Source organism: Aplysia californica, unplaced genomic scaffold (assembly GCF_000002075.1).
Source record: "Aplysia californica isolate F4 #8 unplaced genomic scaffold, AplCal3.0 scaffold00046, whole genome shotgun sequence".
Lineage (NCBI taxonomy): Eukaryota > Metazoa > Mollusca > Gastropoda > Aplysiida > Aplysiidae > Aplysia > Aplysia californica.
Genome location: NW_004797316.1, coordinates 768,019 through 783,471, shown reverse-complemented (window position 1 = coordinate 783,471; position 15,453 = coordinate 768,019). Strand labels below are relative to the sequence as shown.

Sequence of the window (15,453 nt, the reverse complement as noted above, 5' to 3'; positions counted from 1 at the left end):
CCCGTTTCATTGCGTAGGTGATAGTAAATTATATGTATTGTATATTTTAGTTTTCTGTTCAAGATTCGCAGATTTTCAGTGTCACTGCATCTTGCCCTCCGACAGTTCTTACACCTCTCGCTCTGAAGAAGTCTACTTGAGCCATTCGTGTTATTACTCTACTTTGAGCTAGAGTAATAATTTTTGCCTTTCACGTTTATTATAAAAACCTTGACACCCCAACTGGTTCTTGACAGTAGATATTGTCTTGTGGTTCGAGGCCTTTTCTCAGGCTCAAAGCTAGATTCATTTTTATATAGTTTATATATTATAAGCGAATATGATGAGGGGAAAATATGAATAACAGGGTTCCCGCGGCCTCCTTGAATTCAAGGAGTCCTTGAAAACTGCTTGAATTTGCATTCAAGGAAAAATCTCCTTGAAAACTCCTTGAATTTTGCAAGATCGGACAGGAACACGTGTACAGGGTGACTGCCAGGCCCCCGGGGCCCCCTGGAATTTCCCAGGAATTTGAAAAAAATCGCCGAGATGCATGCACATATCTGCGTACGGTCCCGTAACACCACGCCTTAGCGCAGGTAGGACGTACGGTCCCCTAGCACAAAACACTGGGGGCGTACGGTCCCCTAGCGCCAAGTGCTATTGGGGTGTGCGGTCCCCTAACATCAGCCATCTAGATATATTAGATCTAGATGTAGATCTAGATTTCTAGATCTAGAAGTCTAGGTTAGTGAAGGACTTCAGTAACGAGCGACACCCCAGCAAACACAAAATGAAAGGTAGTGTCAATTGCCACCGAGTGGCGCGGTGGCAATTGAAGAAAATTGACTTTTTGTCAATTGCCACCGAGGAAACTGGAGCTCTTTTACGTTGGTAGGTAGATATCTAGCTTATTGTGCTTGAGTGCACAGTGTTGTGCGTTCGCCTCTCTGCTTGAGTTTGTTTGCGTTTGTGACCTTCTACTTCTAGAATTGCCTGTGTTGGTTCTACACCAAAGTGTAGGCTAAGGCTAGCCTAGATCTAGGCCTACGACTCATTGAAAACACACTAAGTTGGTACCGTAGCTCTAGACTAGATGCTCATCCAATGAAGTTAGTTGAGAACAAATTGACCCATTAGACACACATTATGTATAATGCTAAATATATAGAGTAAAGTAGGGTGTCGCGTCCACCTGGTCTATGCGTCCACTCGCTGTATTTTGTCATTCATCGGTGTTTGATCGATTTCGGTCGTGTAATTAAAAAGTATAAGCAGTTTCCATTTCATTTTGCATTTTACTTTCGTTTTTTACACTCTGTAAGTCGTTATTTTCTGGTATTTAAAATGTGTCTTCTACATTAGCGAGTTACACTGGCGAAGACGCTTATTTGCTAGTCAGTTGCTTGGCAACTAATGAACCCCAAGCGCCCTCACTTGCTTTTATTAGCCTTTACAAAAGTTTTAAAATATAATTTTGCCCATTGTGCCATTCAACAATGGAATTTTGAGCCACGAGGGGGGTGGGCGCGCTCACCATACCAAGTTTTAGTATAGTCTGGTCATGCGTCCATGGGTGGTGGCACTCACCGACTGAGTAGATTCAGTATGGTGAATGAGTTCACATCCTGAACAAATGCATAATATGTCATTCACTCAGCCACTTGTAGACATCTATTACCAATCAAAGGCTTATTTTTGTGAAAATTTTATTTGGTTTTTAAAAATCCCATTAGATGTAGAGATCTAGATTTTGATCGTTTACATTATTTTTTGTTTGTTATTGTAACATTAAAAAACCCAAAACAAAAGTCTTTCAAGTCTAGATGGCCCTTTAGAGTGGCTCTGAATATGTGAAATGTGCTGACTAAAGATCTTACTGGCTCAAACCCGAAAAGTGCATACCCACTTTTTCATAACCCCCTTGTACTTACCATCCATCCACGTGTTTTGAATGCATAAATTTACATGCATTTAAATTACTGAACATTACAAACTAAAATTTTTAATAAATCTACATAAGTATAAAGATATTTGGTTGTAAATTAATAAATAGAGTCTACATGTAAATGTTTTTGTCACTTTATCTAATGTCAATGTTAATAAATGAACCATCTTAACATAGGTCTAAAGGTTTTATTCATTTTTATTTCTTACATAATGAAGAATGAGTGAGTGAATAATAATGAGATGAAGAATGACAGACTGGGTGAACATAGAGATCTAGATTCTATGTTTAAACATCATTTATTTCTAATATTTATAAAGAATTAGGGGGGGGGTGGCACTGACCAGACCTAGTGGACGCATTCACCAGCAAAGTGGATGCATTAAAATGCAATGTAGAATGAAGTCTATTAAGCATACAGAGATGATAACTAAGTCTGGTGATGCGTCCAATTCTGCCGATACTTTCAAAATTTGGATCGATACGAAAATCGCTGAATTATGGCTTTCTAAAGGCCTTAAGGTGGACGCACACCTGACTTTACTCTAGTGTTGTTTTCAGACTTGACACCGCTTCACTCTGTGGCAATTGACAAAAAATCAATTTTTGTCAATTGCCACCGCGTCACTCGGTGGCAATTGACGCTACCAAATGAAATGGTAAAAAATAAAAGGTAGATATCTAGATCTAATCAGAGTATTCTAGTTCACATGGAAATGTCTTTTTTTTTTGGACATAAAAGGGTTGAATAAAAAAAAAATTTGATTAAAATTGCGAGACTGGTGGGAAAATGCCTGTTTCTCCAATTTTGTTATTTTGACAAGCGCCTGATTTCACCACGATGCCTCACATGTGCATTCCGCTTTCTTGGCATTCAGTAGTAGGCTCTTCTCTTTCATTCTAGACCTAGTTAGTTAGAATCTCTTTGAGCTTTTTAGTTTAAATAGAGGTTTTACAGCACTCGGAACTGCATAAGGTCATATGAAAGCCATCTTGGAGCTTAGAGTCTGTGCAAGCTATCAAGACTGTATCATCAGCCTACTTTAGGTTGTAGATTTTGTGGCCGCCCACCTTGACTCCTTTCGATGTATAGATTTAAGAGATCTGGAGATGAATGGTATTATTCATGTAGTACTCTATCGAATACTGTTGGTTATGGCCGTCCTGTTAACTGAAACTCACTATCATCTATGTTGTAGTCATGTCCATTTCTATTAATTGTGATGAAAAGTCATATTTAGGAGGGGGATTTTTCCATCTGATTTTACTTAGTTCTGTAATAAGTAGCGGGTTAAGAGTTGATTTGATGCAATCTCATGATCACGAACCAATTTACTTTATATTAATCTGAAACAGGATTTTTTATTTTTGTGTGTGAACCTAGCTGTGTTGTGAAAATGCTAATGAAAGCACACTTTGAGGTTTAAATAACTTCTCTTTTCATTTTTTTACAGCTGAGGTCACTTTTAGTACCTTCTTTTGTAAGGATACATAGTGGTCACTTCTTTCCAGAGAAATACAAAATGACCAGTATGGAGCTTAAGGAAAGAAAGGTAATTTGTTTCACAAGGTCTCTAATGCAAGGTTTAGATTAATAATTACAGTGGAGTCTGCACTAGCGGAAATCTGCGGGATTGCTGGGCTTTCTTTGGTTTAGAGATGTGTTGGTCAAAAAGTGATAATTGTCGAAACAGTAGAGTTGGGAATGCCCTTCTTGCTGTAAATTTCACTTTTTGAGAAATTTTTTACTCGTCTACCTTTTTCGGTAACTACATATTGAGCTGCAGGCTGTACACATTGTCTTTTTCTTCGACATGGTCAGTTTGCGTAATCTGCCTGACAGTCATGCAGAACAGATGAAAGAGTAGATCAGAACACTGCCCTGTGCTCTCTGCTGGGCAAGAAAAGTAAGAAACCCAATGCCAGGAATGTTATGAAACATAACACATACTGTCACAAGCTCAAGCGTAGGGCCCATGTGAACTAGCTTGAGAACAGTCCACGACCAACTGAAGGTCACGTGATAGACATACATTTGCTATCCTTGTGTCACTATGCACAGTGTGTAGACCTATTGATGTGTGTGATAAATATAGGCAAACAGTACATTGGCAATGCCTCTCTGATCCTCAATTGCCACGTGTGTTCTTGTGTTTCTTTCTAATTTTTGTTTCTCAATTTTGAAACACCTAAGTCTTGATGATTTGCATTACTTGTGAGTTGCTGGTGAAGATTTAGATGATATAACCCTAAAAGGTTTTTTTTGGTTAGAAATGGAAGCATTTTGACTTATATGGTCAGTACTTTTCTTACAAAAAGAAAGAAGGGAAAAAATATCAGTGATTCTATTTTCTTTTGGTTACTGCTGTTTTTTAAAGTAAAAGTGTTTGACGTAAGTGGACTCTACTGTATTTTATCTTGTCTAATCATAGGGAGTAGTCTTAGGCTTGATAACTTATTTATTTAGTTTTTTAAATTAATGTGAATTATGATTAGTGCTTGTAAGAACACTTTCTATGTATGTAGTTAGATGATCTTCGGTATCTTAATTTTCAGTTTTGTTTCACAAATTTTCCCTTTTTAACAATATGTACTTTATGAAATTGAAATGAATGTTCCGTGTAAGTGCTGATATTTGACTGGTAATTAAGAAATTCCTCTTTCTAAGTATTTAAAAAATAATGCCCGGTATTAGTACATTTTGTCAGCAATGGTTGTATATAACACAATATAATTTCAGTGTTTTTTTTATGGTAAGAGAAGCCATTGAAAAAATATTGATCTGGAATCAACAGCTCAGTCACTGTTTATGCTTCAAGTTCAAATGCACTTTACTCTGTAAATTTTGCTTTTCCAGTAATGGGGAGAAAGTGTTGAGATGAAAGTGATGTTTTCAACTGAACTGTGTAAAAGTCAATCTTGTTTGTTTAGGTCTCTACTGCTGTTGGCACTCTCGTACAGTTGGCCAAGAAACTGGAAAAGAAAAGTCTTGTCGATGAAGTGAATCAAGTGCAGATGCAGATTTGTTTGAAGAAAATACCCCCCAGGGAAAAAATTGTGAAGTTGTAAGTATGCACATGATTAATTCTGGGAGTTATCGTGATAGCTGATTCTTCATATGTGATGATAAAAATATTGTGGATTGTCTAGATTTTGCCTCCTATTGTTTTTCTTTTCTGCAGGTGAACTTTTTTATGTATTATAAGTTTTGCAGTGGTTGCTGTTATTTAATTGTTTTCTGTTTTGTTTTTTGGGCTTGTCTCATCATACAGTTGTACTTTTGGTCGAAATTTGAAAGGACTGTACAGTGAAAAAAAGTGTTAAACTGAGACATGGGCTGAAATTGTGGTACTATTCTATAGGATCAGTTATCTTGGTTTTTTGGGAGTTTTTTCTTTCTATGAGATGGAAGGAATTCAAAGAAATTTATTGCAGATGAATTGAGAGCGAGCTCGTTTAGACAAATTGAGTAAAATTATTACTTGTATTTGTACTGATCACTTCTCAAAATGGTTTATTGTGGGCTTTATGTTACTTAGTCAGGGCTCACATGACATGTGGATAATTGAAGGTTAAAAAGGATCAGGGAAAATATTTTGGAAGTTAATTCTGGACTAAATGTGTGAATAGTTGTGAACATTGGATATTTCATGCTGGTTCATATAATATATCTTACTGAGTTTCTGCTTTTGTGTGTCTTTTTCTAATCAAAGGCTATGTCAGTTGTATGGGATGGGCATATGAAGTTTTTTTAACAGACCATAAGGGTATAAAGGTAGAAAGCTGAAATTTGGCACTAAACTTAGTCTTTCTCTATGTAGTCGCCTCCTAGAGTTACACATTTTTTTGCCATCGGTTTATGACCTTGAAAAGACCTTGAGAATAGAGGACCCTCTGTATGTCAGGAAACCAGCCCTCTATTGCTTATTTGACCTCATCATCTCTTTCAAAATGCCTTCCTTTTAAATCCTTTTTTGAGTTTGGGGAATAAAAAGGGTCAGACAGGACTATATCTGGAGAATAGGATGGATGTGGCAAAATTTCATAGCTATTTTCTCATCCAATTTCTGCAGCTTTTCTTGAAGTGTGTGCTGGCACATTGTCGTGAAGCAGCGAAATGCTTTTTCGTATCTTTCTTCTGCGCTTTTTTTTTACAGCCTCTCGTAATTTTTTTTAGCTGGTTAGAATAATGGTTTTCAGTGATCGTATATCCATTTTCAAAATTTAAATAGTCTGTCATGATCACTCCTTCTTGGTCCCAAAAAACTGATTGCATCTCTTTTCATCTTGATGGCTGCAGCTTTGCCTTCTTTGGTGTTGGAGACAAGGGTGATTTCCACTGCGTTGATGCAGATTTTTGACTCAGGATCGTAGTGGTGGACTCATGTCTCATCCTTGGTTACAAGTCTTTCAAAAAATTTAGTTTCATCCTTTTCATACAAACCAAGCAACAATTCTTAAAGATAATGCATCCACACGTTGCACTTTTTGAGGAGTCAACAAACGTGGGACCCATCTCGCAGAAACCTTGGTCCTTTAGAAGTGTTCATTAAAGATTCGTTCTACTGATCCAATGCTAAGCCTAGTTTCTTTGCTCAAAAGTTCAACTGTCACCGGCCTATCAGACAACACAAGTTTCTTGATTTTCAACACATTCTCTTTTGTTGTTGCTGTCACTTGGCGGCCATCTTCAATGTCTACGAATCCGCATTTGAATTTTTTGCACCCAAATTTCATCACAGCATAGGATAGGCAATCAGTTTCATATCCGGCATGCATCTTCGTAAAAATATCCTGTTGTTGCTTGCCTTGCAAGAACAAAAACTTCATACTGCCCTGTGCTCAATTTTCTTCAATTTTATGTTGAAACTGGAGAACATTACCCCATTCACTTACAGTGCGCTGGTGGTAAAACCAGTAATCTGTCAGAAATTCCCCAAAATTGACATGCACTCTGGGAATATAATTGTTGGCTTTAGCCCCAAATTTCAGCTTTCTCTACCTTTATTCCTTCATGGTCAGGTTAAAAATTTTGGTATGCCCCTTGTATGTATGAGGCAAAGCTTGCTCTATGATTTTTTAAAACCAATCTATGGTCTTCGGGAAAGACTTCTTCTGGGATATGGGTCAGTGTGGCTTGCTAAATTTTTGTCGATTGTGTGTGGTTTAAAGGTGCTAGGACCAGCTTCTGATCTTTAAAGCCCCATTTAGACGTACAGTTCGTTGATCGACAAATTGACAGTTTAACCGACGGACGCTCGATCTCGGTCATCTGTAAGCTGACAGTTTGTCGACGAGAGATGTTCCGTTTAGACGTACAGTTTTTTATCCGTCCTTGGACTGTTGTAGCTAGATCTAGGTCAAAAACGTTAACAATGGCTGAAGCAAGCTACATGGATGATTTGGCAGCATTTTTTGTTCTCAAATCTCTCAAATCCAAAATGGCTATTAAAAAGAAGTACCTACACACACAAATATTCTATTTCCACAATACTGGCAACGTTCGATAATGTTCGTTCGATGAACTGTAGAATAGTTTACTTTTTCAGTAGCCCCCCTTCCAGTTACTATTCGCCGGTTTTGGTCCCAAGAGTGTTTCAGGGGGACAGCTAGAAATCTAATAAGAATGTGGAGGGGGGGGGGGGCACTTTTCCATAATTTGACGTTTTGCCGTTAGGTTTGATATCTCTCGCTCGCCGCGCATCAAACATAACTTCTGATCTAAATCTAGATCTAGATCTCTAGGTCCAAATAAGCGGGGTGGGAACTATCGAAAAGACACCCAGTTTCCTTGTTATTCCACACGGCACGGACATTGTACTAGAACTAGGCTAGAAGACCTGTGCAATAGTAAAACTGGACTGGTAGCGTGTAGACAAAAACAAATAAATAAACAGCACTGTCTATATGAAACAATGATGTGTAGCCTTCAGCTGACTCCAACACGGACACCTTTGTCATTGTAGTAAAACTAGAAGACATGTGCAATAGTAAAACTGGTAGCGTGTAGACAAAAAACAATTAATTAAATAAACAGCACTGTCTAGATCTACTGGTCTAGAATAGTCTAGATGAAATAATGGAGTGTAGCCCTCAGTACATTCACACACACACAAATATTCTATTTCCACAATGCTGGGAACGTTCGATAAAGTGCGATGAACTGTAGTAGTTTACTTTTTTGGTAGTCCCACCCCCCACCCCCAATTACTATTCGCCGGTTTTGGTCCCTAGAGTAGATGTAGGGGGGGGGGCACTTTACCTTGATATCTCTCGCTCGCTGCGCATCAAACATAGCTTTCTGATCTAAATCTAGATCTGGATCACCCTCTCTGATCTGGATCTGGATCTAGATCTAGGTCTAATTAAGAGGGGTGGGAACTACCGAAAAAGCGCCCAGTTTCCTTGTTATTCCACACGGACATGAGTGCAATAGTAAAACTGGTAGCGCGTAGACAACAGCAAAAAATTAAAATAAACAGCACTGTCTAGCTAGATGAAACAATGGTGTGTAGCCCTCAGCTGACTCCAACACATCTCGGCAGTATACTACACACACATCACGCGGTACGTTTTTTTGCCTTCACTTTTGAAGGTGAAGGGCTGGCGAATGGTAATTCAAAAGCAAACACACAAACATAATTTAACTTGGTAATCCGGTATTAAATTGCGTTCTCTGCGTGAATTTTACTAATTTTGGGTCGCTGATCACGAAAATCTTATTATTTTTTGGATTTGACGAATATTTCGGAAATTTTTGGAATGTATTTTCAACTACGCCTGGGGTAACATCAAAGAAGCCGCTCCCTCGTCTTCACTCCTTCGGTTCGCCGGCCGTCAAATATCTGGCGTCGCCAGATATCTGGTGGTTGGACGGAAAACCCTTCGATATCAAGAGAATTGCTCAGTTTCCATGTGAAATTGACAGGATGCCGGCCACCCTCTCGATATCCTACAGTTTGTCGATCAGCGAACTGTACGTCTAAATGGGGCTTAATGGTTAAGGGAAGACCCGGGTCGGCATTCCCAGACAATATCGATAAAAAATTTCAAACTATCCAACTTTTGTTTTTTGCGGAAAAACATCCTTTGACATCTGTTCTATTTGGTCACAATAACGAACTGTTGAAAAAACACCCTAAATGACCTAATAGGGTGTTTGAAAAGTGCAACTTGCACTAAAAATGCTTTTAAAAATCCCTGTTTTTTCTGTTTTTCTCAAAATCTACTTTTTGACAAATGTGACCTCCTTGGTGCAAGGAGTTTTCAAAATCTACAGTTGTTAAAAGCTTCAACTTTGGCGTACAGGTGCTTTAAGATCTATTCTGGGGATCCATGTGAAGGAATTGGGAAATATTGGTGACTTGTGGAAATATTCAAATTTTTGTAATATGTACCCCAAAATTTCAGGCTTATAATTCAATATTTACTATGGAATTCTTCTGCACTAAGAAACTGGTTTGAAAATCCAAGCTGGCCGCCACAGAGACCCAGTTTTCAGAGTAAAAAAAAACAAATTCACCCTTAGTACATCCTATTTACCTATGACCTTCTTGCACAATTACATGAAAGTGAATAACAGTCATTCATTTAGAACATTTTTCCGGAAGTGTACATCTCCCCTTAAGTTCTTTGGTAACAACAGTGGGTCGATTCCTGTGTGGAGAATTCTAAAGTACTTTGTTCTTTTCTCTTGGGTAATGTATCTCACTGAGCAGGGGTGAGCCCTAACGGGTTAAGTTAAAGCACACACACGCACATGCCTAAGGCTGTCATATATGATACTTACATGATGAAGAAAAGAAAATTTGATTTAAATGTCTGCTATTACTCTCATCACTGAAATAATCAATATTGTGTTTGTGAAAGGCTTTCATTTTATCCCATTTTGATTGTTTCCGCAGCTTTGATGATAGAAACTTGTTTCATTGTTTTAAAGCCAGTGTATTTTTCTTGCAGAAAGTTACCTCACAGCCTCAGGCATGAGAATATGGAAGTGTGTCTGTTTGTGAAAGACTTGGACAGAGAAGATCGTGACTATGAGCCGACAGTTCGTCATTTTCAGGAGATGTTAAAGAAACACGGTGTCTCTTGTGTGGCAGAGGTATGTCAATGAAAAACTGTTGTTACTGAATAATAATAATACAGTAATGTCTTGAGCTATGAGTTTAATTCATTCCAAGACCGAGCTGGTGACTCAAAAGACTTTTCAAATTTATTTTTCCTGTTGAAATTACTAGGAATATTTGTGATCTTTTTTAGACCCCCCCAAAATCACCCTTATTTTTGTAAAAATTTGTCTTGGATTTACTTGGATCCAGAACTAGAATCATAGCAGGCGGCACATGTCCATAGCTGCTCATCTCTCCTTTCCAGCGTCCACCTCAGGGTCTTCCAGCTAATTGTCTCCACGAGGAGCTGGTTTGAGACACGCCTGACCACTCCTCGGAGCAAACTTTTTTTCGCTGTGCCCCGCACACACTTTTCTTTTATTGTGCTGAGTGTGTGGGAGTCTGTCTCCTCTTGGTCGTGAAGGCTCTCCCTGCATCTGGCTATCAACATTGGTGGGTCGAGCATGATTCGGCCATTGGATGCTGCTTTGCCGGCAAGTTCATCAGCGCGCTCATTTCCGTGCACTCCGGCGTGACAAAAATTTGTCTGTTTCTTACAAGCAAAAACATGTGTGCGGTATAAACAAAGTTTTCAAAATTGATGTAAAATAGGAAAAAGACAAAACACATTGTAAAGAAATAAACTGTACTAAACCATGAACTTGAAAAAAGGCATAGGCTAACTGATGTGGGACAGAGAGAGAGGCAACACAACAGTTAAGCTAGCATAGTCTATGATATAGATTAACTGCATCATTTTATTTTTAAAGAGTTTGCATTTTATCAATCAGTTTAACTAATTTTCCTGTAAATGATACAATTTTACACTCTTTTATTTGCTTATTTTAATAATATTTGGGTGGGGTGCTTTTTTAGAATTAAACGCACCCCCAGTGGGTCGGGGGGGGATATAAATAGACCCACTGCTTCGTCTGCAGGAGGTGCGATCCCTTCAAAGGCGAGGTGTCGCACACGGACCCCAACCCTCTGGGATCCGGTTGCGACACCAGCTTTGATGTGTCTTCCTCTTCTCCTTCCTTCTTTCTGTCTTCTTTTATTTTCTCTCTCCCCGCTGACCTCATGTGCAGCAAAAAGAGAGGTCACCCATCCCACAAAGTGGGCGCCTTGTTGACCATGAGGTGCGACCCGTGCGGAGGGATACCGTGTACCTTCAGATTGAGGTGAGATCAGTCTACGGACTGTCCCTCGCCAACACACCTCTTTGGCCCAGGTTTTCCTCTTATACGGGAGGGTGGCACGGCCCATGTTACTCAATCGGTTGAGAGCTGAAACCCCTTCAGTCCTGGGTCAATCTTGGCGGGAGGGTCTTGTACTTTCTTATGAAGAGTATAGCTCTGGGGTAGCCCTGGCACAGCTTTGGTGCAATGTGGCATGTCCCCAGGAAGGGCGGAGTCCGTCACTCCTCCAAATCCCCCACTAGGCCGCCGTCCATTCCAGGACAGCTACCTAGAAGACACTCTTCCTCCCCCGCAAAGAGAAGTCAGAGTGTTTCTTCGAAGCCGGGATCTGCGTGCTCCAAATATAAAAAGTCATAATGGCGGTCCTGCAATGGAATGCCGACAGAATCCGACCTTCCCTTGCAGAATTGCAACACTTACAGACCACACTGTGGCCAAATGTGGCATGTGTACAAGAAACAAAATTCGCCCCGGCTTCAACCATAAGAGTTAAGAGGATCATGGGTCTCAATAGTCCGCTATTTAGCGGATTTCCGCTACCGCCATTTCCTCCGGTAAAGTCCGCTACCGCAACAGCGGGCCAATCAGAAAGAGAGTTGTTGGGAGCAGGGTGGTTGCCAGGTCCGGGAATTTTTTTAAAAATCGCCGAGCCCCGGGAAAATACATAAAAGATCTCATTTGAAAACCAAATTCAATAACGTCTTTAAGTTCATTTCTACCGGTCGCGATCGTGATATTAATTCGGCTCATAGAGTACGTTTCGCGCGAACTGGTGGTTTTGGCGGCAAGCGGAATTGTGTCACCAAGGTTCGACTGGAAAATCAAGATCTACTTTCGCTTTCGTTACCACCCAGAAATTTGTCAGTAATTGTCTGATATTAACGCAACAATTATTGTAACATGCAGGTTCGGTATTACAAACGTGGTGTCGCCATGAAAATAAATCAATATTTGTCACTGTGCCGTCACTTATGGGGACAGCAAAAAGAAAAGAAAAGAAAGTTATAATACAAGCGTCTTGCCGGGCTCGCCATTGTGACCGGTCAATGAACCTGCGCGCGTTCTGAGTAATCTGAGCGCTTCGAAGTACAGGACTCAGGAATGGGGGGAGATTATTGATTTTTTTAAAAAGACGCACTCGGGGATAGGGGGAGGGCTGGACGCAACACCAGAAGACAAAAAATTTGAAACTGGAAGCAAATATGTTTTATGTTTAGAATTTTGATTGCTACTAGATCTACAGCTCTCTGCAAAGTAAAGTGTGCGTTGGTGCAGGCCTTGTGTAAAAACGGGAACCGTCATAACTTGTAAGCGTGTTGTGGAACTTGGGGGCCTAAGTGTTCGTGTTTTATTGGATTGGTGACAGTAAATTAGACCTCTATATTTCAGCTTTCTATTCAAGATCCGCAGATTTTCAGTTCCACCGCATCTTGCCCTCCCTCAGTTCTTTTACACCTCTCACACTGAAAAGGTATACTTGGGCTATACTTCTGTACTTTGAGCATTAATTTTTGTCTTTCACGTTTATTATATAGGCCTATGATATGAATCATGACCGTCAATATTCTGGTTCTAGGCTCAAAACAAGATTCATTTTATAAAGTTTATATATACAGACGAATATGATGAAGGGAAAAATTAAAAAGTCGCACAAGACCGCAGGCGCCACCACTTTCTGTACGTAATCAAGATTGTAAATATTTTGTACGTGCCTCTTCTTACTTGAAATTATCTCCCAAACCCTCTTATTGGTGTGAAATGACATTGCTTTGATAAATTAATGGTTTTTATTTCTGCTTTCTAGGGTTCAACAGTATAAGAATAATAATGGGTGTTTCGCGAAAATGGGCTTCTGTGGCGATCACCCGGAAAGTTCCTCCTTTTTTAAAATTCTCAGTTGAGACCCATGGAGGATTTACTGCATATCATCACATTCACACGGAGAACCAGATTGCTTCCGGTGGTACCACCATCTAGACCGACAACAACACACACCAGAGACAAATACCTCTTAGGACGACCCTCCAGGCTATTGCCGTACGGGTCACCCTGCACAGACCAATCACAATCTGCTCAGTTTATATCCCACCAAATTACCCCCTCAAAATAACCCAACTAAATAACTTAAAGGCCCAGCTCCCAAAACCCTTTATTTTGCTAGGTGATTTAAATGCCCACAGCCCCCTTTGGGGAGACAAACCTTCAGACCAGAAAGGAAAAATAATAGAAGATTTTCTATTTCAAAATAACATCTGATAGGTCCCCAACTTACAGAAACAGAGCCACTTTTAGCACATCATCCCTTGACCTCGCCTTTTGTACCCCTGACCTAGTCCCAGATCTTGAGTGGTCTGTGCTGGATGACCGTATGGACCATTTCCCAATTCTTCTTAAAAAAAACAATGGCCTCCAAAACGACCCGATCCCAGAACGCTTCAACTTCAAAAGATCACACTGGGACGGGTTTGCCGCTGAATGTTCTCAGATTCTGAATCCCACTTTCAACCTCAACTACAAAAAAATCCACGAAAAGCTTTTAAAAATATGCCACAAACACATACCAAAAACAAAAAAGCGGAAGAACAAGATCTGGTTCTCTGAGGACTGTGATGATGCAGTAAAGAAAAAGAAGGCAGCATATCGAAAGGCCGTCAACAGAAAACAAGATTAATTATTTAAAGGCTCAAGCTGAGGCACGTAGATGCCTCAATCGTTCAAAAAATACATCTCCAAAATCAACAGCCTGACACCACTCAACCAAGTTTTCAAAATCGCTAAAAAATTCTTCGGTAGACGCACAGACACCATTCGGCATGTCCAGAGGCCAGATGGAACCACAACTGAAACACAGGTAGACATCGCAAACACAATAGCTACATCTCTCGCCAAAAACTTATCCCTAGCAAACTACAACACCACCTTTCAAAACATCAAAACTACTAGAGAACAACAACACCTAAACTTCCACTCAAACAACACTGAAACCCTACAACTGAGACTTCCCATTAGAAGAACTAAAATCGTGCATCTCGGACCTGGGCAATACAGCCCCAGGACCTGATGACATACACAACCAGATCATTACTTTGACCACTTAACCACAGAAACACTTACACTCCTACTAGACATATACGACATGTGACGGTCGCACTCCTTTCCGGAGTCTTGGCGTCTCGCCTCTGTCATTCCTTTACCCAAACCAAACAAAGACCACACACTCCCATGCAATTACAGACCAATTGCACTAACGAGCTGTCTGTGCAAACTTACAGAAAAAATGATCCACAGGCGACTCATGTGGTGTCTGGAGGCGACGGGCTTGCTGAGCGGTCTCCAGTGCGGATTCAGGAAAACTCAATCCACTCTGGATCACCTGGTCCGCCTGGAGACCTTTATATGCGAGACGTTTGCCGAAGGAAGCCACGTGATAGCTATCTTTTTTTACCTAGAAAAAGCCTTCGACACAACCTGGAAGTAGGGCATTCTCAGAGACCTGCATGCACTCGGCATACACGGTCACCTCCCTGCCTTCATTGGCAATTTCCTGAAGAACCGTTCCTTCCAGGTTCGTGTCGGATCCTCCCTTTCAGACCCTCAACAACAGGAGGAAGGAGTCCCCCTGAGGAGCATCCTTTCTCCTCTCCTATTTGAAATCAAAATAGATTCCATCGTAAAAACCCTCCAAAACAGCGTAGATGGCTCGTCATACGTTGACGACTTTTTTATATGCTGCCGTTCGAAAAATCCTCGTCTAAGATCTATGGAAAGGCAGCTGCAAACGCAGCTGCGCAAACTCGAAAGGTGGGCGAACGATAGCGGTTTCAAGTTTTCCCCGTCAAAGACGGTTGCAGTACACTTCTGCCGAACAGGCAGATGTGTACTGCAGCCGGATTTGACACTATATGGGGAAAGGATTCCCGTCCTGGACCAGGCTCGTTTCCTCGGCGTTATATTCGACAAAAAACTCACATTCATACCCCACATCAAAGACCTTCGTGTGAGGTGCCAGAAAGCGTGAAACACTGGGAAAATTCTATCGCATCCTGAGTGGGGCGGGGACTCAAAACACCTTCTCTACTTGTACATCTCCCTTGTCCGATCCAGGCTTGACTACGGCTGTCAGGTCTACAGATCGGCAAAACCACACCTCCTAAAAGTGCAAAACGAAGTACTCCGCCTCGCTCTGGGGTTTTCCGCACTTCTCCGGTAGACAGCC

General features: G+C 40.6%; 1 protein-coding gene across 4 annotated transcripts in view; it reads left to right on the top strand.

Moving 5' to 3' along the window:
• LOC101863326 (ribosomal L1 domain-containing protein 1) overlaps window positions 1–15,453 on the top strand; it is a 38,924-nt gene that overhangs the window by 15,768 nt on the left and 7,703 nt on the right. For all 4 annotated transcript variants that reach the window (XM_035968211.1, XM_013079260.2, XM_013079263.2 and 1 more), the window contains exons 2-4: window positions 3,382–3,480; window positions 4,859–4,992; window positions 9,887–10,031. In XM_035968211.1, the coding sequence (XP_035824104.1) occupies window positions 3,451–3,480; window positions 4,859–4,992; window positions 9,887–10,031 (309 nt within the window). In that variant the 5' untranslated portion in view covers window positions 3,382–3,450. The remainder of the gene's footprint in view (window positions 1–3,381; window positions 3,481–4,858; window positions 4,993–9,886; window positions 10,032–15,453) is intronic.